The 25,626-nt window shown below is 45.9% G+C and overlaps 1 protein-coding gene across 16 annotated transcripts in view; it reads right to left on the bottom strand.

The window, feature by feature from the left end:
* The window catches only part of LOC110530261 (disco-interacting protein 2 homolog C), a 243,557-nt gene that overhangs the window by 89,758 nt on the left and 128,173 nt on the right, over positions 1 to 25,626 (bottom strand). For 10 of the 16 annotated variants that reach the window (XM_036985840.1, XM_036985843.1, XM_036985844.1 and 7 more), the window contains exon 2: positions 11,697 to 11,774. The exons of 1 other annotated variant lie outside the window; for it this stretch is intronic. In XM_036985840.1, coding sequence (XP_036841735.1) covers positions 11,697 to 11,774 — 78 coding nt within the window. Of the gene's footprint in view, positions 1 to 11,696; positions 11,775 to 15,462; positions 15,862 to 20,838; positions 21,113 to 25,626 lie in introns of those variants that run through there. 5 more of the 16 variants (XM_036985856.1, XM_036985841.1, XM_036985847.1 and 2 more) reach the window with 4 other exon arrangements.

The following is a 25,626-nucleotide window of genomic DNA, read 5'->3' as shown; positions in this document are numbered from 1 at the left end:
CTTATCTCTTCAGTGGGTCATATGATTGACTGTAGTCTGACCAAGGAGTGTGAAGGTGAATGGAAAGGCTCTGGAGCGACGAACCGCCCTTGCTGTCTCTGCCTGGCCGGTTCCCCTCTCTCCACTGGGATTCTCTGCCTCTAACCCTATTACAGGGGCTGAGTCACTGGCTTACTGGTGCGCTTTCATGCCGTCCCTAGGAGGGGTGTGTCACTTGAGTGGGTTGAGTCACTGATGCGATCTTCCTGTCTGGGTTGCCCCCCCCCCCCCGGGTTGTGCCGTGGCGGAGATTTTTGTGGGCTATACTCGGCCTTGTCTCAGGATGGTAAATTGGTGGTTGAAGATATCTCTGTAGTGGTGTGGAGGCTGTGCTTTGGCAAAGAGGGTGGGGTTATATCCTGCCTGTTTGGCCCTGTCCAGGGGTATCATCGGATGGGGCCACAGTGTCTCCTGACCCCTCCTGTCTCAGCCTCCAGTATTTATGCTGCAGTAGTTTATGTGTCGGGGGGCTATATCCTTCCAGTGTGTTATATCCGGAGTACTTCTCCTGTCTTATCCGGTGTCCTGTGTGAATTTAAGTATACTCTCTCTAATTCACTCTTTCTCTCGGAGGACCTGAGCCCTAGGACCGCCTGGCATGATGACTCCTTGCTGTCCCCAGTCCACCTGGCCGTGCTGCTGCTCCAGTTTCAACTGTTCTGCCTGCGGCTATGAAACCCTGACCTGTTCACCGGACGTGCTACCTGTCCCAGATCTGCTGTTTTCAACTCTCTAGAGACAGCAGGAGCGGAAGAGATACTCTTAGTGATCGGCTATGAAAAGCCAACTGACATTTACTCCTGAGGTTCTGACTTGCTGCACCCTCGACAACAACTGGGATTATTTATGAACATTTGAACATCTTGGCCATGTTCTGTTATAATCTCCACCCGGAAGACGACTGGCCACCCCTCATAGCCTGGTTCCTCTCTAGGTTTCTTCCTAGGTTTTGGCCTTTCTAGGGAGTTCTTCCTAGCCACCGTGCTTCTACACCTGCATTGCTTGCTGTTTGGGGTTTTAGGCTGGGTTTCTGTACAGCACTTTGAGATATCAGATGATGTACGAAGGGCTATACAAATAAATTTGATATGCACACCAAAATAACGTCCAGTTTCTCTGAATTGCCTTGTGAAAGCCTAACACGAAGATTAATTAGATAATTTAGCTAGCCCTGTTGGTGTAGCGACCCTGGGTTTATAAGCGTGGAAATCGACCATGCCGCACGAGCATGCTTTTGCGGCACAGTCGATAGTGCGCCGGACCTCGGGTTTAAAGGTCGAGGGTTTGAGACCTGCTCCCTGCTGTTTCATTACATTGGTGTCGGAAGTGGGATCGGACCTCGCATCCACAACAGTGCGTGTGCTTGGCCGGTGAGCGCGTTCCTGTAAGACGTAGAGTCGCAAGCTAGCGCGAGGACGCGCTCTTTGAAAGGAGGGAGTAGTGTAGCGACCCTGGGTTTATAAGCAGGGAAATAGACCCTGCCGCACGAGCATGCTTTTGCGGCACAGTCGATAGCGTGCCGGACCTCGGGTTCAAGGTTGAGGGTTCGAGACCTGCTCCCTGCTGTTTCATTACATTGGCAATAGAACCATTTCAAATCATGTCCACCTGACCCAGATTGCGATTTATAAATCGACCGTTTTCGGATTGCATAAACAGTAATGGCAGGGATGCGGGGTCGCGTTCCAAATGATACAACCACAAGTGTGCTTACGCTAGATCCTTAACGGCTAGGAAAACTGCAAAAACACCTTATACACTACATGACCAAAAGTATGTGGACACTTGCATGTCAAACATTTCATTCCAAAATCATGGGCATTAATATGGTGGTGGTCCCCCCTTTGCCGATTTAATAGCCTCCCTCCTTCTGGGAAGGCTTGCCACTAGATGTAGGAACATTGATGCGGGGACTTGCTTATATTCAGCCACAAGAGCATTAGTGAGGTTGGGCACTGATGTTGGGCGATTAGGCCTGGCTCGCAGTCGGCGTTGCAATTCATTCCAAAGATGTTCGATGATGTTGAGGTCAGGGCTCAACTGAGGACATACAATTTTTACGCGCAATGCGCTTCAACACTCGGCGAGCCCGTTCTGTGAGCTTGTGTGGCCTACCACTTCGTGGCAGTTATTGCTCCTAGACGTTTCCACCTCACAATAACAGCACTTACAGTTGACCGGGGCAGCCCTAGAAGGGCAGAAATTTGATGAACTGACTTGTTGGAAAGGCGGCATCCTATGACGGTGCCACGTTGACAGTCACTGAGCTCTTCAGTAAGGCCATTCGACTGACATTATTTATCTATGGAGATTGCATGGCTGTGTGCTCGATTTTATACACCCGTCAGCAACGGGTGGTTGAAAACTGACATTTTTCAAGAATATTCTGATGCTACTGACTGCATCCAGAATATTTTCAGATTTCGTTAACATATGTGATGAAAAGTACAGTAAAAAATGCACAAAATCAACAGCGTAATATTTGGCTTCAGTCTTGTGAACTGTTGTGTCCTCACTGTTAGTCCACAAATGTTCCCATAATCTCCAAAATATTCCCTTTTAATTGCTACCATGGTTATGCATATGCTTTTCATATTTCTTCTGTAAGAAACATGTAAATGTAGCCCTATCCATGTAGGCCAATTCCCAGAAATGTAAGGGGTGATTAAGTGCTAAATAAAGAGGGTTGGCCGTAACAGGGTTGACATCTTAAATCAGCCATAAATACACTTGACAGGGGAATGGAAGCTTGTTGTGTCCAACAGGGAGGGAAAATTGAATGCTAGCTTCACCAAAACTGTTACATTTTTAAAACATTTCTAGCCTGCCTATGGGTAACAGGGTTGACATGCTACGCTCGATTTGCTCAGTTTTCCACAAAACACCAGAAAATTACCAAAAAGAGTAGAACCAGCTTACCTGCTTTTACACTAGGATTTTAAACATGGAATGTGTGCACAATTTATACCTCAAATATCAAAAAAGGCACGCATTTCTTGGAATAACTCGCTCTGAGACTGTAGTCCTAATTTAACCTAGTTGTGGGGAATCCCCTGATTATTTTACAACCACTTACAGTAAGTATGTTTGTCCTGGACCTCCACTTCCACAAATCAATATTAGATTCACTTGAGACCAGTACAGTATCTGTTTTATGTATGTGCTCAGACTTCAGACTCACTGTGGTTCACTGGGCTAGAGACTCAGAGGAAACAACCATCCCACTACTGGTGTAACTGGCTGCTAGCTCAGCCTTTTATTGACTTGGAGACAAGTGTGATGAGAATGCCAGGCCGCATTTGAGGACCAACTAGGATTGCTAAACTTTCCCAAAAAGTCCAGGTTTTCCTGAAAATCCTGGTTGGAGCATTAAGGATTACCTGTTTATTCCCTGCTGATTCTGTGCATCTTCCAACCAGGATTTCTAGAGAACCTGGGAATTTTGGGAAAGCTGCCAGAATTCTGCAACCCGTGTCACAAGCCAGGCATCCGCATGACACTTAACTGACCTTTCTAATGGTTATGCAGTGGTAGCCAGCAGAGTTTACTAGTGGTTATTAGATTCCCGAGTAACAGTTGGTAAGAGGGTGGTGAAGGAGTGTTTCATCTGGGAGCCATTTCAGACCGACCGTACACCCACTGTCAAATTAAGCCCTGTGATGGTGCTTGAATATATTACCCTTAGATTAATAATAATCTAAGGCACTTTACGTGTCTGGCACTGTCTCGCCCCGGCCATGACATTTTAACGGCCCATTATATTTCTGTAATACGATTGGTTTTCAGCAGCCGCCCCGTAGAGGGTGAATAGGGCTGGGAGAGAGGCTGGGAGCTAGGCTAACACAGAGCAATGCTATACAGTGCTACAGAGCAGGCGTTCAGATCATCTCACAATTGTGTAATGGACAGATCTGCCAGTCTCTCAAATGGCACCCTTCCCTACAGTATGTACTTTTGACTAGAGCCTATAGGGCCATTTGGGACGCAGATTAGAACATTGACATCCACCAACAGCAGTAGGTTTGTGGGGAATGGAATGGCTCCATTTTGGATGACAGATTTTACAGCACTATAATACAACATTTAACTGGGCAGGTCTTGTGTTCAGAGGGCCATAATGTGACGAGCTACAGGAGGTTGTGTGTAAAGGAGGACCTCATGTTCATTATGCATGTCTCTTTACAAGCACAATGAGTGGACATGGGGGCACCTTTTAGACGAGAAAGTTTTTTTACACACTTGGCTAGTTTCAGACATAGCTTGAGTACCACATGTCACCTTATTCCCTACTAAGCTCACTACTTTTGACCAGGGATATTGTGCCATTTGGGAGGCAACCATTCAGTAAATTCCCTGTGTGTTTGATTTACACCACCCTTCAAAAAGGTTGGGGTCACTTAAAAATGTCTTTGTTTTTCAAAGAAAAGCACATTTTTGGTCTATTAAAATAACAAACTGATCAAAAATACAATGTAGACATGTTGTAAATGGAAGCGGCAGATGTATGAAATATCTTGTCACGCCCTGACCTTAGATATTTTAATTCTCTATGTGGTTAGGTCAGGGTGTGACTACGGTGGGCAAACTATGTTGTCTATTTCGTTGTTGGCCGGGTATGGTTCCCAATGCCTTTTTTTCCACCTTAGTTTGTGGGATCTTGTTTTTGTACGGTTGCTTTCCAGCCCAACAGAACTGTGCGTTTCGTTTTGTATTTGTTTTTTTCTCAGTGTCATCAATAAAAGAAAGATGTACGCCTACCACGCTGCACCTTGGTCTCCTCCTTCCAACGACGAGCTTTACATATCTACATAGCCGTAAAGAGGCCCATTATCAGCAACCATCACTCCTGTGTTCCAATGTCACGTTGTGTTAGCTAATCCAAGTTCATAATTTTAAAAGGCTAATTGACCATTAGAAAACCCTTTTGCAATTATGTCAGCACAGCTGAAAACTGTTGTTCTGAGCAATAAAACTGGCCTTCTTTAGACTAGTGTCACACCCTGATCCGTTTCACCTGTATTTGTGATTGTCTCCACCCACCTCCAGGTGTCACCCATTTTCTCCATTAGTCCCTGGGTATTTATTCCAGTGTTCCCTGTTTGTCTGTTGCCAGTTCGTTTTTCCGTGCTCCTGCTTTTTCTTCTCTCTTTTGCTAGTCCTCCCGGTTTTGACCCTTGACTCTGAACCCGCCTGTCTGACCTCGAGCCTGCCTGCCACTCTGTACCTCCTGGACTCTGACCTTGTTTATGATCTTTTGCCTGTCCACAACCATTCTCTTGCCTGCTCTTTGGATTATAATAACTAATCAGAGACTCGAACCATCTGCATCTGGATCTCACCCTGAGCCCTTATAGTACAAACTGGCCATGACAGACCCAGCAGACTTGGACCAGCTCCGCCACGCTGTCTCCCTGCAGGGAGCCACCATTGGGAGGCATGAGGAGCTATTACTGGACCTTTTGGAAGGGCTTCGTTCCCTGACGGAACGCCACGACCAAGGGCTCAAGGCTATTATGGAGCGAATCAGTGAGTTAGCTCATAGGCAAGCCTGCCACCTCTGAGACCACCCAGTAACCTTTTACTATTAGTGGTGGGTTTGTACAGCCTACACCGGCTACCCAAGAACCGCACTTACCACCGGAGCGATAATCTGGGGATTCTTCCAGGGTTCTTTCTTTCTCAGTGCTCCCACATTTGAGCAGCAGCCAACTTCTGACCGGTCAAAGATGGCGTATATTATTACGCTAATGTCAGGAAGGGCGCTCTCCTGGGCTATGGCAATTTGGGAGCAACAATCCGCTCTTTGTTGTGATCTGGAGGTCTTCATGGCAGAGGTGAGGAAGGTTTTCGATTCTCCATTATCCGGGAGAGAATCGGCCTGAACTACTTGAATTAGGCCAAGACTCCCATAGTGTGGCAGACTACACTGTAGTCCTTTGCATGTTGGCCACTGAGAGTGCCTGGATACCAGAGTTCTTATTCAATTCTTTCCTTCACGAATTATCAGAGGTGATAAAAGATGAGCTAGCTACTCAGGAGTTACCGGGGGACCTCGACTCTCTCATTGCCCTCACCATTAGGATTGATGGAAGTCTACGGGAATACAGGAGGGAGAGGAGGTCTGGCCTATTTCACACTCGCGCATCCGCTGCAGCTCGCTCACCTCCGAAGGAATCCGGAAGTCCCCAAAGGCTTTTTCCCCCAAGGAGATCCGAGGCCACCCGAGCTCCCTCGAGAATCATTGACGACGGGTGAGTCGGATACACCGGAAACTATGCAACTGGAAAGAGCTAGAGTATCGCCTAGGGAACGTTCATGCAGGCTACACTGGTGAGCCTGACTGGGAACCGTTTGCTGTGGGTAGACCAGTCTAAGTCTCTCCGGGTGCTCATTGACTCTGGGGCAGATGCGTTTCATGGATGCTACCCTGGTATCAGAACGAAGTATCCCTACTCAACTCATCTCTGTTCCTATGGATGCCAGGGCACTGGACAGCCACTCCATTGGAAGAGTCACGCACAGCACAGTCCATTAATATGCGGGTATCTGGAAACCACAGTGAGTCAATACAGCTTCTCCTCTGAGTCTCTCCACATCCCTATTTTCTTGGCTCCAAGAAGCACAACCCCGATATTGACTGGACCACGGATTCAGAGCCCATTCTGCCATTCATATTGCCTGAAGGCGGCCCCGGAACGTCTGCCTCCAGAGTTGAGTACGGCCTCGGATCTCTCTGCTGTTCCTGCAGAATACGATGACCTGGAGGTTTTCAGCAAGGCTTGTGCTACCTCCCATTGTCCATCGTCCTATTGACCTCCTCCCGGCCACCACGCCGCCTCAAGGCTGGCTATATACCCTGTCTGGTCCTGAGACCAAGGCCATAGAGGAGTACAGAGGACTCTCTGGCTGTTGGGAGCATTTGTTATTCTGCCTCTCCTGCTGGCGCAGGATTCTTTGTGGGGAAGAATGACAAGAGCCTGTGTCCATACATTGATTACCGGGGCCTCAATGACATTATGATCAAAAATCGGTACCCTCTACCACCCCTCTCATCGGCTTTCGAACCTCTCCAGGGGGCTACCATCTTTTCCAAACTGGACCTTCGGAATGCCTACCACCTTGTGCGGATATGAAGGAGACGAGTGGAAGACGGCTTTCAACATTGTCAGTGGACACTGGGTACCTGGTCATGCTGTTTGGACTCAACGCCTGGTCAATGATGTGCTCTGGGACATGTTGAATCGTTTTGTTTTTGTCTACTTTGACGACATCCTGGTTCTCTCTCGTTCTGCCCAGGAACAGATGGCTTCGGTTGTTTAGGGTATTGAGGCTCTGGTCCGCAAGACACAATGTTCCCAGCCGGACCCTGGCTAACAGGATACTCGTTCCTGATTCGGCCCGGCCTCAGGTCCTGGAATGGGCTCACTCTTCCAGGCTTACCTGTCATCCCGGGGCTCTTCGTACCCTGGCTTTCCTCCGACAATGCTTCTGGCGGCCCACCATGGCTGCTGATGTCTCAAAGCAAGACTCCGGAATGCTCCGTCTGGCCTCCTTCAACCGCTCCCTGTCCCTCATCACCCTTCGTCCCATATTTCCCTGGATTTTGTCACTGGGCTTCCCCCGTCAGATGGTAACACCACTAATCTGACGGTGGAAGGGAGGTTTTCCAAAACCACCCACCCAAGTTACCTTCAGCCAAGGAGACGGACCAGCTCATGGTGCAGCACGTCTTCCGAATCCATATGGACTCCCGGTTGACATGGTCTCGGATCGGGGTCTTCAGTTCCCATCCTGATTCTGGAAGGCGTTCTGCATCCTTATTGGGTTGCCGGGCTGTCGGTCCTCAGATTTTCATCCCCAATCAAAATGGTCAGTCGGAGAGAGCCAATCAAGACATGGAGAAGACACTTCGGTGTCGCGTTGCTAGTAAACCTACCACTTGGAGCCAGCAACTGGCCTGGGTAGAATATGCTCGGAACACTCTTCCCTACTCGGCTACTGGACTCTCTCTATTCGAACGCTCCATGGGGTATCAGCCTCCACTCTTCTCAGAGCAAGAAGTTGAGGTAAACATGCCCAGATGTTCGTCCCCCACTGTCGGTGTACCTGGAAAAGAGCTCAGGGCGGCTCTTCTCAAGACCACCTCCAGGTATCGTCCACAACCGGTCCACCACCGGACTCTGGCTCCCCGCTAGCGGGTCAGGCACAGGGAATGATTGTCCTCACGTGACCTGCCCCTCCCGGTGGAAATCCACAAACTTTTGTTAGTCCCACTGCTGTTACCACGTACCCTCCGTGTTCACCCTACTTTTCTTGTTTCCAAGATTAAGCCCTTGTTTCACAGTCCTTTGTCTTCTGTTTCTAGGCCCATACCTCCCCGTGTCGTCGACGGTCAGCCAGCGTACACGGTGAGACACCTCCTGAGGGTTCGACCACGGGGCAGGGGTTTCCAGTACCTGCTTGACAGGGAGGGTTGGGCCTCTCCCAGAGGAGAGGTGCTGGGTTCCCACTAAAGACATCCTGGACCCGTCCCTCATCACCGCTGGCACCCATAGGGGGGGGGTTACTGTCACACCCTGATCTGTTTCACCTGTCTTTGTCTCCACCCACCTCCAGGTGTCACCGGTTTTCCCCGTTTGAACAAATACCCAGGGACTGTCTGTTGCCAGGTCGTCTTGTCAACCAGCGTGTTTTTCTGTGCTCCTGCTTTTTCTTATCTCTTTTGCTTGTCCTCCTGATTTTGACCCTTGCCTGCCTTGACCCTGAACCCACCTGCCTGACCATGCTGCCACTCTGTACCTCCTGGACTATGACCTTGTTTATGATCTTTCGCCAGTCCACAACCATTCACTAAGTCTGCCCCTTGAATTATAATAAATATCAGAAACTCAAACCATCTGCCACCCGTGTCTGCATCTGGGTCTTGCCCTGTGCCCTTATAATTAGTTGAGTATCTGGAGCATCAGCATTTGGGTTTAAATACAGGCTCAAAATGGCCAGAAACAAATAACTTCTTTTGAAACTTGTCAGTCTATTCTTCTTCTGAGAAATTAAGGCTATTCCATGCGAGAAATTGCCAAGAAACTGAAGAACTAGTACAACGCTGTGTACTACTCCCTTCACAGAACAGCGCAAACTAACCAGAATAGAAAGAGTGGGAGGCCCCGGTGCACAACTGAACAATAGGACAAGTACATTAGTGTCTAGATTGAGAAACAGACACCTCACAAGTCCTTAACTGGCAGCTTCATTAAATAGTACCCGCAAAACACCAGTCAACATCAACAGTGAAGCGGCGACTCTGGGAGGCTGGCCTTCTAGGCAGAGTTCCTCTGTCCAGTGTCTGTTCTTTAGCCCATCTTAATCTTATTTTTATTGGCCAGTCTGAGATATGGCTTATTCTTTGCAACTCTGCCTAGAAAGCCAGCATCCCTGAGTCGCCTCTTCACTGACATTGAGACTGGTGTTTTGCGGGTACTACAACACTGTTGTATCACAGAGAATAACAAGGGGCTTTCTCATATCTGAAGGCTCCTTGGCACTGTAGACACCATATGGCATGATATTAAATTACACACATACCTTATCTAGGATGTCTGCTGCCATATCTGCTTATGGTTCATGCCAAGTGGCCTAGATTTGCCTGGATTCAGTGCATCCCATGTTAAAATATGTATTTGAGGCAAATTGGTCAGCCTCTCCCGCCATGATTGGGTGCGTCACTGAAATGGCACCATATTCCCACAAGGCTCTGGTCAAAAGTAGTGCACTATGTAGGGAATAGAGTGCCATTTAGGACAAATACCTATTAGTGGGTCTGTATGTCTGCCAACAGTAGCAGCTGCCCATACTGTCGTATGAAGAACAACTTTTTTTTTGTAACAGTATTTATTGGAATTCCACCATTTTCACCCATATTAAGAGATACAACAACAGAGACGCACTCACTTACACATTATATACACACACACACGTACACCATTTTCCTCTTCCCGCTCGGTGCTTCTCTCACCCCATCCCCATCATTGTGTCTCTCAATACATACATTTTAAACAAACTTACAAACAGAAATTAAACAAAAAGGGTCAGTTTAAACCAAGAAGTTAGGTTCCACACATAGAACGTACATTCTGAAATGCATAGATCCCCGCCATTCTAAGAGAATCCTTGCAGCATAATAGCTGATAGGTTCTAGGTAATTTAGATAAGGTTCCCATACTTTGTAGAACTGGTCTGTTTTAGAATGCAATGTACATGTGAGATATTCCAGAGGCACCCATTCAAATAGTATCTTATGCCAATCTTTAATAGAAAGAACCTTATCACTAATCCACTGTAAAAGGATGTTTTTCCTCGCTGCGAAGGTAAGGATGTTGTAATGCCTCCTTTTACCCACAGAAGTAACATGCCTTCTAGATCAACCCCTAGGATCTTTTCAATTTCTTGCAGAACACCAGAATCTTTGTATTTTGGTACATGACCATAAACAATGTGTTAAGGTGCCTGTATCAGTATAAGAACAACCTTTTAAATAAATGTTTCCTGTGTGTTTACACTAACCTCCGAGCGAGGATGCTTTTCCTGGCAGGCTTCCCGTCTCCATTCTGTGGGTGCCATTTGGGACACACTGGGTGAGGGCTCCCAACCCTATTCATTTACTTTTAAACCTCTGCAGAACCCTGCTGACACCCTCCTAGGCCTACTACCATGTTCTCTCTCACACACACACACACACAGTAAAGGAATACTGTACTGCTTTTATAGCGCTAGTCAGGGAATTTGAAAAAAAAGAAATTCAGATTGCCTCCAATGGCATTTAGTAAATGTTTCATTAGTCAATGTCTTGGTAGAACAGGGGTGTCAAACATGTGTCCTGGGGCCTTCGGTGACAAGCCGTCTGATGGAATGCTGCGCAGACTGGAACCGTTTGTAGTGTACTATATAGGGAATAAGGTACCATTTTGGACACAGATCCTCACTTTCACTTGAAAATATTAGATTTTGGGGAAACAACCATTCACACAGCAAATGCAGTGGAGGCCATTGTTATACAGTCCTCTGTGAGCACAAAAGAGCTTTGTCATTGGTGTCTTCTGGGTCAACAATGAACATTCCTTCTGACCGGATTTATTTTCCAAAATGGCCACTTAGATATCAGAACTTTAATACCCCTGTTGTAGAAAATGACAGAGGGTTATAGCTAACCGCAACTGCAACCCACACATTCATACAGTAACATGTTGCCTAATTTTGTGCTAACGAGATGAAACGTAAAAATGAATGAATAATACCAATTGAAAAGTGAGTGACTGTCAAATCTAGTGGTTCCTGTCGTTCTATAGCTTTCAAGACCTAATAGTGAGAACATTATTAGCTAGACTGGGTCTGTGAGATTATATTAGTTTGGTCTACATAACCAAGTTATGCCATTGTATATATAGACTAATAATAATGAACCAGTCATTTACCCCACTAGTCTTGAACCTATATACACCCAGTGACTTGGGAGGGCAGAGACTCTGAGATGACTATTGTGTTAGACAACAAGCGTTGGGTTTGAGGTATACAGTCTAAAACAAAGACCTCTACTCCAGAATCCATATCACTATTTCCAGATTAGTGGAGACAGACATTGTTTTGATTGGAGGGGTATTTACCTTTACCTGGTGCCTGAGGGAGGAAGGCCCCAATTAATTTGGACCTCTTCTTTTCATAGCCTTTCTGTGTGATGTCACCTGCCAAAGGAGAGGAAAACTACCGTTAGTGAAACGGAAGGATATAGAATAATAGAATCTTAGGCCTATTCAGAGATCTGCATGCTGCTACAGTATCACTGATACCAGACCACACTATCCATGGCATCAGCAGACGACAGTATACAACAGGTTAAACTGTTTGGTTAGTCGCTGCTACGCTTTGTCCTTTTCTATGCTGAAGATGGGTGTTTGGCGCTAGGTTGGACAAACAGGAAGTGGCAGAGAGAAGGGAGGAACAAGGAAGGAGAGAAGTATGGATTGGGTAGTAGCCTAGCTGGAGTAGATGATTGCAGTGACTGTAGTAAGTGTCCGTGATAAATACGACAGAGTCCCAGCTGCCAGTGTGTATTACTCACCAAGGCCTGGTGCCCTCACAGGTAATAAGGAGAGGCTGGGGGAAAGAGGAAGGGGAGAGGGCTCGGACACTAGTCACAAGATCTGGCTTCTCTAACCACGGACATATTAGCTGTCTGTAGCTCTCAGAGCAGGGGAAGCAGATGTGACTATGGGTGTGACTGTGTGTGTGTTGGCAGGCAAATCCACTTTGATTGAACTCAATGACCGGCCAGAGTGGATAAGGAATGAGCAGCAACAGGCTGGCAGTGAGATGAGGAAGGCAAGCTGGTCATTTAGCTCATCAACCAACCACAGTAGTGCATTGATGACACTGATGGACACAACATTCATGACAGTATGTGGCTGAACAAGACAGACATTCTAACATTTCAGGCATTGAAGATGCAGAGCATACAATTTCAACTGGAAGGCTTACATTAAGGTGTATAAAGGCAACTTTCAACTCATAGTAAAAGCAGTACTGTACATTAAAGCGCAGTAATACCCAGGTATGTTCAAGAAAACAGCAATACATAAAAATAACAGAACTGTCAATAACTCAATAATACACTGCATGGACAAAAGTATGTGCTTGTCGAACATCTCATTCCAAAATCATGGGCCTTAATAGGGAGTTGGTCCTCCCTTTGTTGCTATAACAGCCTCCACTCTTCTGGGAAGGCTTTCCACTAGATGTTGGAACATTGATGTGGGGACTTGCTTCCGTTCAGCCACAAGAGTATTAGTGAGGTCGGGCACTGATGTTGGGCGATTAGGCCTGGCTCGCAATGGGCGTTCCAATTCATCCGAAAAAAAAGTGTTCGATGGGGTTGAAGTCAGGGCTCTGTGCAGGCCAGTCAAGTTCTTCCACACCAATCGACAATCGACAAACCATTTCTGTATGGACCTCCCTTTGTGCACGAGGGCAATGTCATGCTGAAACAGGAAAGGGCCTTCCCCAAACTATTGCCACAAAGCTGGAAGCACATAATGCCATTGTATGCTGTAGCATTAAGATTTCCCTTCACTGAAACTAAGGGGCCAAGCACGAACCATGAAAAACAGCCCAAGACCAATATTCCTCCTCCACCAAAATTTACAGTTGACACTATGCATTCAGGCATGTAGCGTTCTCCTGGCATCCACCAAATGCAGATTCATCTGTCGGACTACCAGATGGTGAAGCGTGATTCAGCACTCTAGAAAACGCGTTTCCACTGCTCAAAAGGCCAATGGCGGCAAGCTTTACACTACTCCAGCCGACACTTGGCATTGCACATGGTGATCTTATGCTTGTGTGCGGCTGCTTGGCCAAGGAAACCCATTTCATAAATCTCCCAATGAACAATGTGGCTGAAATAGCCGAATCCACTAATTTGAAAGGGTGTCCACATACTTTTTGCCATGTAGTGTTGATCAGGCTTTTGGAATCCCTTAAATGTGCATCATATATTCTATATTTCGAAACACAGAGGGCAGAGGGGGTTAAGGCCGATGGCGGAGGGAGTCAGCGATGTGAGGAAGCAGAGGGGGAGGCAGGGCACATGGTACTAATTAGCATCTCCAGTAGGAGAGCTCCCACCCCAGTGAGACTGTGGATGCAGCAGCGCAGCAGGGACTGGTAAACATATGAATATTTAACCAAACTACCATAGTCTCTATACCAGCCCAGTCTGGTTGAACAGAAGGCTGTCTGGAAGGAGGCCTGACCTTGTCTCAGGCATACAGAGCGGATGGACACACACGTGAAGTCTGCACCAATGCGTGGCACGCCAAAGATACCATGACTGAATAACTTACCCTGCAAAACATAGGTTACAGCACGACCCACTGTGAAGCTTTACACACACACCAAGCATCTTCTTGGCACGATGCACTGATGTTCAGGGAAACGATCCAAGCCAAACTGAAATTAATTTGCGAGTCAACTTCTCTAGCTCTGGATTAGAGATTTCCTGATGAGCTCGTGCTGCTTCAAGCAGTAACCCAGGAGAACAGACAGACACAGAAAGAGACAGACGAGAGAGAGAGAGAGACAGACAGAGCGGAGATGGCGCTGGCGTCTATCTGACTGTATGGTATGCAACCTGTTTGATGGCTTTAGCACATTTACCCAGCCTGCTTTGGGGCGAAGTTCTGTTTAAGACCCAGTGAGAGCGCATCCTCGAACTGCCTCTCTAATGGCACACTAGTCCCTTTGTAGTGCACTACATTTGACCAGGGCCCATAGGGTATAGAGTGCCATTTGGGCAACCGCCTCAGTCGTGTCCTCCAGAGCAGGAGAGGAGACCGCAGGAGACAACGAACGACGAGGCTCTTTAAAAATATTGAGGGTGACTCATCATGACTTCCCTCCCACGGTGCTGCTGCTACAGCTGTTTATGAGAACCCATCTGGAGACAGAAACAAGCGCTAGGTTTCCACAGACGGGGCTGACAGCAGCCACTCTTAACTTAGACCTGGCCCGAGCCACTGATCACAAGCCACTGAGAACCACATAATAAAGAGGTCCCTTGTTGACTGAAAGGCGACAATGCCACATAGATGGTGACTTGACAGAGTTGAACACACACACACACACCACACAAAGCCATCCCCTGTCCCTTGTCCATAGAAAGTCTGAATGTTGACAGAAAGACAATGCCATAGATGGTGACTTATAGGTAAGTGTCCCAAATTGCACCCTATTTCCTATATAGGGTTCTGCCAGAAGTAGGGCACTATAAAGGGAATATGATGCCTTTTGGAATGCTCCATTACAGTTAAAGACATGTGAAGAGCTTTGAGCACTCTGATGAGTCAATACATTAAGAAGGAATACCAGAGGCAACCCGAGAATTACTGTATAAACCCTTTATGCAGATGGTTTTAATCACGTCTTACTTCTGGAAAGAACACTTGTGGAAATAATTAGCACCAAGTTGAAGTGCAACGGAGCTTAACACTAAAATATGCATGCAGACCTCTACACTATTTTCTGTATAGTACAGTGATTTATGCCTGATGCTTTCTATATCTACTCGGTAAGCTGCGTCGTGCTATGAATCATTTAAGATACATACTGTACTGGACTCCATCCATCCAATGCTCAGTCCTTCTATTTCCTTTCAGAGACTCCTTCCCTTTCAGAATCTCCTTTGGTTTCTAAAACACTGGGCACCAAAGAGGCCATACAAGAGCCCGAGCATATACAGTCCAAGTAGGCTAGCATCCTCACAGTCAATTGCAGGGTGTAGCCCAGTAGCCACCATACTCACAGTGCTAGTTTTGGCACCAACACATGAAACGATTACTGCACAGGAAAATGGTGAGTTGGACAAAGAAGTCCTACCTGCTTTTTAGTGCTGACAAAGGTTGTAACCCATACCGCTAGACAGACACACCCATTATCACTCTGCTTTCCTCGCCCAGGTTCTCAACATTTAAGCTCCGTTTTCCTTTTCATAGATTGTCCCCAGGAACTCAGTTGTCTGTGCTGCTGGAGGCTTTGTGCCAGCATGTGAAAGACAAAGGCGAACCACACAACAGTGTAGAAAACAATAAGAGTCTTTGACCATAGAATAGGAAGGGAAAGGAGGAGGAGATGAGGTAGTTTGACAGGAGGAGGAGGAGGAGGAGGAGATGAGGAGGAGCAGCCGGAGGAGGAGGAGTAGAAATGGGAGGAATGGCATGCTCGATCCTAGTCCTCTCCCAGGAATGTTTACGAAATGCTACCATAGCTGCCCAGGGTCGTCTGAAAGTAAAGACTGGACTGACATGACGGGTGAAACTCACTCACTCGCCTTCACCCAGCCCCCCCCCCCCCCCGAGAATTTTCCTCCCTCCCTCTCCCTTCCTCCGCATCACAATGTTTATCTCTGCTGGATGTAATGGGGGAAACAATCAAATCAGCACCGTTTCCTTTTTAGGCGATGCCTGCTGCCTGAGCCTCACTAGCAGCCCCTTCCCTGTTGCTCCCCGGCCAACCCAGGCTTATATGGTCATCACAGCCAGGGCCCACTTTACAGACAGGCTAGAGACAGGCTACTGTACACTACATACTGCAGGCGGACAGTACAGATGCTTACTGTACAATAAACCAGGCCCCTCATGTCCCCCCCAAACGGCACCCTATTCCCTATACAGTGCACTACTTTTGACCATAGCCCTTTGGGCCTCAGTCAAAGAAAGTAGTCCACGATACAGGGAATAAGGAGCCATTTGGGGCACAGATCCAGTGTGGATCTTTAAGGTTCATGTCCCAAGGCTAAGCTATCAACGAAAAAGAAAAGTGCTGAGATCTTACTGGTCAGTGGATACCAAATCTGTCTAACTCATCATAGTTAGTGAATGGGAACTCAGGAGGCACTTACACACAGACTCAAAGCCTTGAGCATCTAAGGTTTCTCTGTAAATCAGAACAGCAATCTACAAAGGCGAGAGAACTGTCTTCAGATAAGAGGTGCAGGTACAGCTGGAGTTCAAATGAAAGTATTTTTCACATGCACCGAATACAACAGGGGTACTGTGACACACGTACTTACGAGCCCCTAACAATGCAGTGTTTTAAAAACTACCAAAAATGTGCAAAATGAACTAAAGGAAAAATAGTAACAAAACTAGGCTAACTACAATGGGTACCGGTACCTAGTTAATGAGCAGGGGTACAGGTTAGTTGAGATAAGTGAGGTAATACTCATTTTTCAACCACTTCACAAATTTCTTGTTAACAAACTATAGCTTTGGCAAGTTGGTTAGGTCATCTACTTTGTGCATGACACAAGTAATGTTTCCAACAATTGTTTACAGACAGATTATTTCACCAGTATCACAATTCCAGGCGGTCAGAGGTTTACATACACTAAATTGACTGTGCCTTTAAACAACTTTGAAAATTCCAGAAAATGATGTCATGGCATTAGAAGCTTCTGATAGGCTAATTGACATCATTTGAGTCAATTGGAGTTCTATCTGTGGATGGATTTCAAGGCCTACCTTCAATCTCTGTGCCTCTTTGCTTGACATCATGGGAAAATCAAAAGAAATCAGCCAAGACCTCAGAAAAATAAATGCAGACCTCCACAAGTCTGGTTCATCCTTAGGAGCAATTTCCAAATGCCTGAAGGTACCACATTCATCTGTACAAACAATAGTACACAAGTATAAACACCATGGGACCACGCAGCCGTCATACCGCTCAGGAAGGAGACGCGTTCTGTCTCCTAGAGATGAACGTACTTTGGTGCAAAAAGTGCAAATCAATCCCAGAACAACAGCAAAGGACCTTGTGAAGATGCTGGAGGAAACAGGTGCAAAAATATCTAATGCCACAGTAAAACGAGTCCTTATCGACATAACCTGAAAGGGTGCTTAGCAAGGAATAAGCCACTGCTCCAAAACCGCCATAAAAAAGCCAGACTATGGTTTGCAATTGCACATGGGGACAAAGATCATACTTTTTGGAGAAATGTCCTCTGGTCTGATAAATTATGCAGATATATTAAAGAAACATCAAGACTTCAGTCAGGAAATTAAAGCATGGTATCAAATGGGTCTTCCAAATGGACATTGACCCCAAGCACACTTCCAAAGCAAAATGGCTTAACCTGTTGAGTGTAGGGGGCAGTATTTTGATGTTTGGATGAAAACGTACCCAAATGAAACTGCCTATTTCTCAGGCCCAGAAACTAGAATATGCATATTATTGTCAGATTAGGATAGAAAGCACTAAAGTTTCCAAAACTGTCCCCTAGAACAGATATTGCAGGCAAAAACCTGAGGAAAATCCAAAGAGGAAGTGCCTATTTTGAAAGCTCCCTGTTCCATTGCATACCTTCCCTCCATTTAAAGGGATATCAACCAGATTCCTTTCCCTATGGCTTCCACTTGGTCTGAACAGTCTTTAGACAGTTTCAGCCTTTTATTCTGAAAAATGAGCGAGAAAGATCATATCGCGTCAGTGGATGGCTGGGTGCCAGCAGAGTTTTGCATGCGTGAGCAGCTTGGAGCAGACATTTTCTCTCTCAAATTGAAAAAGCTACGGTCCGGTTGAAATATTATCGATTATTTATTGTAAAAACAACCTGAGGATTGATTATAAAAAAAAACGTTTGACATGTTTCTACGAACGTTACGGATACCATTTGGAATTTGTCTGCCCCGTCGTGACCGCTCGAGCCTGTGGATTTCTGAACATACCTCCATTTGGTTGGCGTGTTATTTTGGATATAAAACATCTTTCTGGAACAAAAGGAACATTTATTGTGTAACTGGGAGTCTCGTGAGTGCAAACAACCGAAGATCAAAGGTAAGCGATTCATTTTATTGCTTTTCTGACTTTCGTAACCAATCTACTTTGCTGCTAGCTGTTGAATGTTTTGTCTGCTGAGAGAGATGTCCTTAGCAAACCAAGCGTTTATGTTTCGCCGAAATGCTTTTTTGAAATCTGACACGTCAGGTGGATTAACAACAAGCTAAGCTGTGTTTTGCTATATTGCACTTGTGATTTCATGAAAATTAAATATTTTTAGTAATTTAATTTGAATTTGGCGCTCTGCAATTCAGCTACAAACCTGACTCCGTTACACCAGCTCTGTCAGGAGGAATGAGCCAAAATTCAACCAACTTATTGTAGGAAGCTTGTGGAAGGCTACCTGAGTGTATGTAAACTTCTGACCCACTGGGAATGTGATGAAAGAAATAAAGGCTGAAATAATTCTCTGCTATTATTCTGACATTTCACATTCCTAAAATAAAGTGATGATCATAACTGACCTAAGCCTGGGAATTTTTACTAGGATTAAATGTCAGGAAATGTGAAACAGAGTTTAAATGTATTTGGCTAAGGTGTGTGTAAACTGACTTCAACTGTATACAGTACCAGTGTCACGGTCGTCATATGGAGGAGACCAAGGTGCAGCGTGATGAATACATAACTCTTTAATAAAACACTGAACAAACTATACAAAACAAACAGTGAAGCTAATATGGATAGTGCAGACAGGCAGCTAAACAGAATAACAACCGACAAACTATCCAAGGAATATGGCTACCTAAATATGGTCCCCAATCAGAGACAACGATAAACAGCTGCCTCTGATTGAGAACCAATCTAGGCAACCATAGACATAAAAACACCTAGACTAGAAAACCTCAAACATACAAAAACCCATAGACAATACAAAAACCACCCTTGTCACACCCTGACCTAACCAAATAATAAAGAAAACAAAGATAACTAAGGTCAGGGCGTGACAACCAGTCAAAAGTTGACACCTACTCATTCAAGGGTTTAACCCACATACATAACACATATGGAATCATGTAGTAACAAAGTGTTAAACAAATCTAAATATATTTTAGATTCTTCAAAATAGCCACCCTTTGCCTTGGACAGATTTGCAAACTCTTGGCATTCTCAACCAACTTCACCTGGAATTATTTTCCAACCGTCTTGAAGGTGTTCCCACATATGCTAAGCATTTGTTCGCTGCTTTTCCATCACTGCGGTCCAACTCATCCCAAACCATCTCAATTGGGTTGAGGTTAGGTGGCTCAAATGCATTAAGGAAAGAAATTCCACAAATTACCTTTTAACAAGGCACACCTGTTAATTGAAATGCATTCCAGGTGACTACCTCATGAAGCTGGTTGAGAGAATGCCAAGAGTGTGTAAAGCTGTCAAGGCAAAGGGTGGCTACTTTGAAGAATCTCAAATATAAGATATTTTGATTTGTTTTTACACTCTTGGTTACTACATGCTTCCATATGTATTATGTCATAGTTTTGATATCTTCACTATTATTCTACAATGTGTAAATTAGTCAAAGTAAAGAACCCCTTGAATGAGTATGTGTGTCCAAACTTTTGCCTGGTACTGTATGTATATCATGTACTGCTCTAGGGATATAATTATTTTTTGGATAACCTTATTTACTATTATGTAGTATTCACTCTTTACTCTATGCACACTGCAAAGACTACTGCAGAGAACACCGGAAGAAGAACTATCACAGTGACTTATTGTAACATTTGTTCATGTATCAATAAATCTCATAAGGGATGAGTTGCCAACTGGCGATTTGACACAAACAAATGTTCATTCATTAATTTCCTTCATTTTATGTAGGGGTAAAGTGACTAGGCATAGATAAAGGAGACTGGCAGCAGCGCATGTGAAGAGTGTGAAGGAATGTGTGTGTGTGTGTGTGTTGGAGTGTCAGTGTAGTATGTGCGAGTGTGTGGTTAGTCCAGTGGGTATACGTCAAGCCTGTGCAAGAGAGTCAAAGCAAAAAATAGGAATAACTAAGATTAAAAGGGAGGGGGGGGAGTCAATGCAAATAGCCTGGTTAGCCCCTCACACAGGGAGGGTCTCTCGGCGTAGGTGGCCAGGGCCCCAGAGTCCCATCAAAGACCCTGGTCCACCATGCACACATTCAGACTGTGTATATACCCAAAACACACACACACGTCAAATTCCAGCTATCTAGCTATGAACTAAACAGGGACAAATTCCAGGCTAAGCCATCAACAGGAGAGAAGCCAGTTCAAGAATGCCTGCTATGCTGCAATATTGTGTGAATAAACACATCAAAAGATGCAGAGGACTACAAGTACCATGCTAATGGAGGCGTTAGCGCTCACTGTTATAGAATCAAAAGATGTAAACCGTGTTTCTACAGGCACCTGTTATATATCTGACGATATCTACAATACACATTGTACTCACCCAGCATATCCAGTCCCAAGAAATGGGACACAGGTGTTGTGGTGTAAAAGCTGTTGATATTAGGACAAACTACCTATGTCTCTGTCTACAGAGCACCACAGTGTCCTGTAAAGCAGAGCTGTGCCTCTGTATTCCCTCCTGAAGCACAGAGACAATGGAAAAACTCATCTAGAGCTCAGGCAGGTAATGCAGGAAAACAACCCCCTTATTTGCATTTCACAAACCATGTAGGCATTTCAAAGGAACAAAGGAAAAAGGTAACCGTCTCCTGACATCCTCTGCTGCCTTTGTAACCAGTCACATTACACTCATTCTCTTTTGAGACATTCGATTGGTTGTCAATTAGCTTTCCCATACAAACCACTTTTTCCTGAGGGGCGGTCAATCCAATCAGTGAAGAGTCAGTCTGCACCCCTCCAAAACCTTTCCAGTTGGAACATTCCAACCTGCCTGCCCAAACATGCTATACCGGCGACATCAGCAAAAACAAACAAATTGGCGTTTGTTGGCACCTAGGCACCACGGTGACAGAGATCCTCTAGCTTGCTCCTGGGGAGACCTGGGGAAATGAGGACAGGGAGGGGCACTGCTGGAGCTTTCTGGTGTCTCGGCTCAACAACAACAATAATAAAAAGAACAACAGTAGGGCTGGGACGACAGCAGTATCACAACATTTTTTACATGGCAAAAATTGTCCCTTAAAAATTTGCTGTATGTAAAATATTGTGTGCTATAGCTTGGAACATGAATAAATGTGACTCTGGATGACAACATAACGGGTGAACGTTTTGGTTTTAGCCATAACACTACACGGCTGATTCAAATAATCAAAGCCTGATGATGAGTTGGTTATCTGAATCAGCTATATCGCGCTACGGCAAAAACCAAAACGTGTACCGGGGGAGGGGGGGGGACAGGACAGGGTTTGGGAAACCTTACTAAATTATATGGAACCTTACTATTATTGCCTACTGGAACAGCAGCCTATCTTCTATAATGGTAGAAAGGAGGGCAGCTCTAGATTTCACTGTCTGCTGTCAAACTATAATGATTCATAGCATCCTCTTTAGAAGGCTTTCTGCATCAACAGTTAAGATGGAGGAATTCCTAGCGATGTTGAGCTTGTTAGTACATTGACATACTGTGTTATTTGATATAATAACACTGATTTCCTGACACATTTCCCAGGCTCTAAACAGGGCTGAGACTGCATCCCAAATGGCACCCTGTTCCATTTATAGTGCACTACTTATGACCAGGGTCCAAAGGGAATAGGGTGCCATCTGGGACGTTCCTTGAGTGTAAATGGTTTTTTTTAAAGGACATTGTTGAGATGCAATGGGCTTTGGTAGTGGTAGTGGTGAGAGGGGTGGGGAGGGCTTTGGTAGTGGTGGTATGGGAGGGGAGGGCTTTGGTGGTGGTGGGAGGGGAGGGCTTTGGTGGTGATGGGAGGGGAGGGCTTTGGTAGTGATGGGAGGGGAGGGCTTTGGTAGCGGTAGTGGGGGAGGGGAGGGCTTTGGTAGCGGTAGTGGTGTGGGGGAGGGCTTTGGTGGTGGTAGTGGTGGGAGGGGAGGGCTTTGGTAGCGGTAGTGGTGTGGGGGAGGGGAGGGCTTTGGTAGTGGTAGTGTGGGGAGGGGAGGGCTTTGGTAGTGGTAGTGTTGGGAGGGGAGGGCTTTGGTAGTGGTGGTGTTGGGAGGGGAGGACTTTGGTAGTGGTGGTGTTGGGAGGGGAGGACTTTGGTAGTGGTGGTGTTGGGAGGGGAGGACTTTGGTAGTGGTGGTGGTGGGAGGGGAGGACTTTGGTGGTGGTGGGAGGGGAGGAATTTGGTAGTGGTGGTGGGAGGGAAGGACTTTGGTAGTGGTGGTGGGAGGGGAGGAATGTGGTAGTTGTGGTGGGACAGGAGGGCTTTGGTAGTGGTGGTGTTGGGAGGGACCAACATTCAGAGAGTAATTCATTCCATTATTAAAGTCCAGCAAGAGCCAGAGAACACAAGGAGTCCATTTTCAGATCGGACCACACTTCACTAACTACATTTACAATCCAGAGGCCAGGAAAGTCCCATGGGGAAAATAGTAAGATGTCAGCAGACTATATTCCAAGAAATTACGTGAAAGAGGTAAATCCCCCCCCCCCCCCAGATATAAAGATGACATCCGTCACTTAACTGGAGAATATAAAGTAAGAAAAGATACACGTCCTCCATCACTTCACAAGGACAGGTTTCTACTCTAAAGATTCATCAATTTCACATGTTTTGACTAGAAAGTTGACTAGACTATTTCTTTCTAGATCCTTTTTCTTAATTATTATTATTTTTAAATTTGACCCCCTTTCTCCCCAATTTCGTGGTATCCAATTGTTAGTAATTACTGTCTTGTCTCATCGCTACAACTCCCGTACGGGCTCGGGAGAGACGAAGGTCGAAAGCCATACGTCCTCCGAAACACAACCCAACCGAGCCGCACTGCTTCTTAACACAGCGCGCATCCAACCCGGAAGCCAGCCGCACCAATGTGTCGGAGGAAACACAGTACACCTAGCGACCTGGTCAGCGTGCACTGCGCCCAGCCCGCCACAGGAGTTGCTAGTGTGCGATGAGACAAGGATATCCCTACTGGCCAAACCCTCCCTAACCCGGACGACGTTAGGCCAATTGTGCGTCGCCCCACGGACCTCCCGGTCTTGGCCGGCTGCGACAGAGCCTGGGCGCGAACCCAGAGTCTCTGGTGGCACAGCTAGCGCTGCGATGCAGTGCCTTAGACCACTGTGACACCCGGGAGGCCCTTCTAGATCATTTTCAAGTAATGAATATCTAGTAACAACACAATCAGTTATGGTTAATACACAATGTTATTGTGGCATCATAGTAAAGATTAAAAGCTTATTTTCTGGAGGGAATATGTTCCTGTTTACAATGAGATGAAAACGTTGTGACCACTCAAATAGAGGCACCCTGTTGGTGGCGGTGGCAGTCTCAGTCTGGGGCTGATGGCTCAACCAGAACTCAGCCACAGCAAACTCACAGCAAAATCCGCGGTTTCATCGCTTGTCATTAGTGGTTCTGTTCAGTTCGTCAGTCAGTCAATGCTGCTGTGCTGAGTTCTAAGAAAACAGCTGGAGTCCCCTTAAAGGTTTTCCATCAACATGACAGCTGCCTGTTAATAGACACACCAGACCTCATTATAACCTGCGCCATATTCATTAGGGCACACCATAGCAAAACGTTTTGCAACAGAAAACAAAACTAAGCTTTTCTTATTGGACAAGTCCAGATAGTCCCTCCCTGTTTCATCCATTTTCTCCCCCTAATGAATACTACCCCAGTGAATTAGATCATGTGTGTCTGAAGCTGAAAAGCAGAATGGTCATTGAATATCCTTTATAGTTGATGGAGTAGAGAGTTTAGTAATGTTGAGATTGACAAGCAGGTCAGTGTCCCAAATAAAACCCTATACCCTACATCAGGGGTACTCAACTCTTCCTCTACGAGGTCCGTAGTCTGCAGGTTTTCTGTTCTACCTGATAAATAATTGCACCCATCTGGTGTCCCAGGTCTAAATCAGTCCCTGATTAAAGGGGAACAATGAAAACACACAGTAGAACTGGCTTCAAGGTCCAGAGTTGAGTTTGAAGGGCCCTACACAGTGCACTACTTTTGACCAGAGCCCAAGTCAAAAGTAGTGCACTATGTAGGGAACAGGGTGCCATTTGGGACGCAACTATAGTGAGGCAGGAGGTCTGGTAAGGTATGTAAGTGAGTGAACACTACTTCGCTACTCAATCAACTGTGTGACTGTCTGACTGTGTTAAGGAAAGGAGAAACTCAAGACACAGCTGCACTGTAAACACCTTGGTTAGGGGGGCAAGACATTATGACACACACACACACACACACACACACACACACACAGTATAACAGTCTGCAGAACAATAGGATTCAGGCGGTTTAGTTTGTCACCATTGAGGCTCAATACATGAAAAAGATAAAGAGAGAGGGCTCCAGGTGACAGACAGAACTCTTTGTGTGTCTGTGGGTCCAACTGTCAGAGGGGGCTGTTTCACCCTCATGGTAAATATTTCTCTGTGTGTGAGTGGCACCACGCCCAACCTTTCTGAAGCTGTAAAGTGTGTTTGTGTTAGATGTGAGTACAAGGCCACAGCAGGGCCTCAACAGCCTTATTGATATGTTCCCTCCTGGTCCACGTTGGACCAGTACAATGGTCATTCTGGGTAGTGCCACTGTAACTCCTTGGCAGTTGGTGACGTGATCTGTGTGTGTTTGAGTCGTCAGCTGGTAGGTGGCCCTGGCAAAGCACCAGGTCTTTGCCTTGGCACAGAGGTCATATTGGCAACACTGCTGATCTGTTACACACACACACACACACACACACACACACACACACACACACACAAGCTCTAGTAACAGATCAGCAGTGTTTCCAATATGACAACACACAGATCTGATTATCAGCTGTTGTCAAATACACTTGGGAGAAAAGTCGATTCTCTTCCTCAATAGCATGCAACAAATTCTACTTGACGAAAAGCCTAAATTACTATGACATCCTGGCATTTAAAGCACACTCTATTTTCCAAATTTCCTAAACAATCAAACTTCCTATTTTCGCACACCCAAAAAGACTACTATTTAGAACACAAGTATGGGTATTTGGACATGGCCCAAGGTTAAAAGCAGTGTACTACTAAAGGGAATAGGGTGCCTTTTGGGGACGAACCCAGGTCTCCTGTCCTGTTACAGGCCGTAAACCTTCATTGAGCCGGAGCGTA

Source organism: Oncorhynchus mykiss, chromosome 8 (genome assembly GCF_013265735.2).
Source record: "Oncorhynchus mykiss isolate Arlee chromosome 8, USDA_OmykA_1.1, whole genome shotgun sequence".
Lineage (NCBI taxonomy): Eukaryota > Metazoa > Chordata > Actinopteri > Salmoniformes > Salmonidae > Oncorhynchus > Oncorhynchus mykiss.
This window is presented reverse-complemented; position numbering and strand designations above follow the sequence as displayed.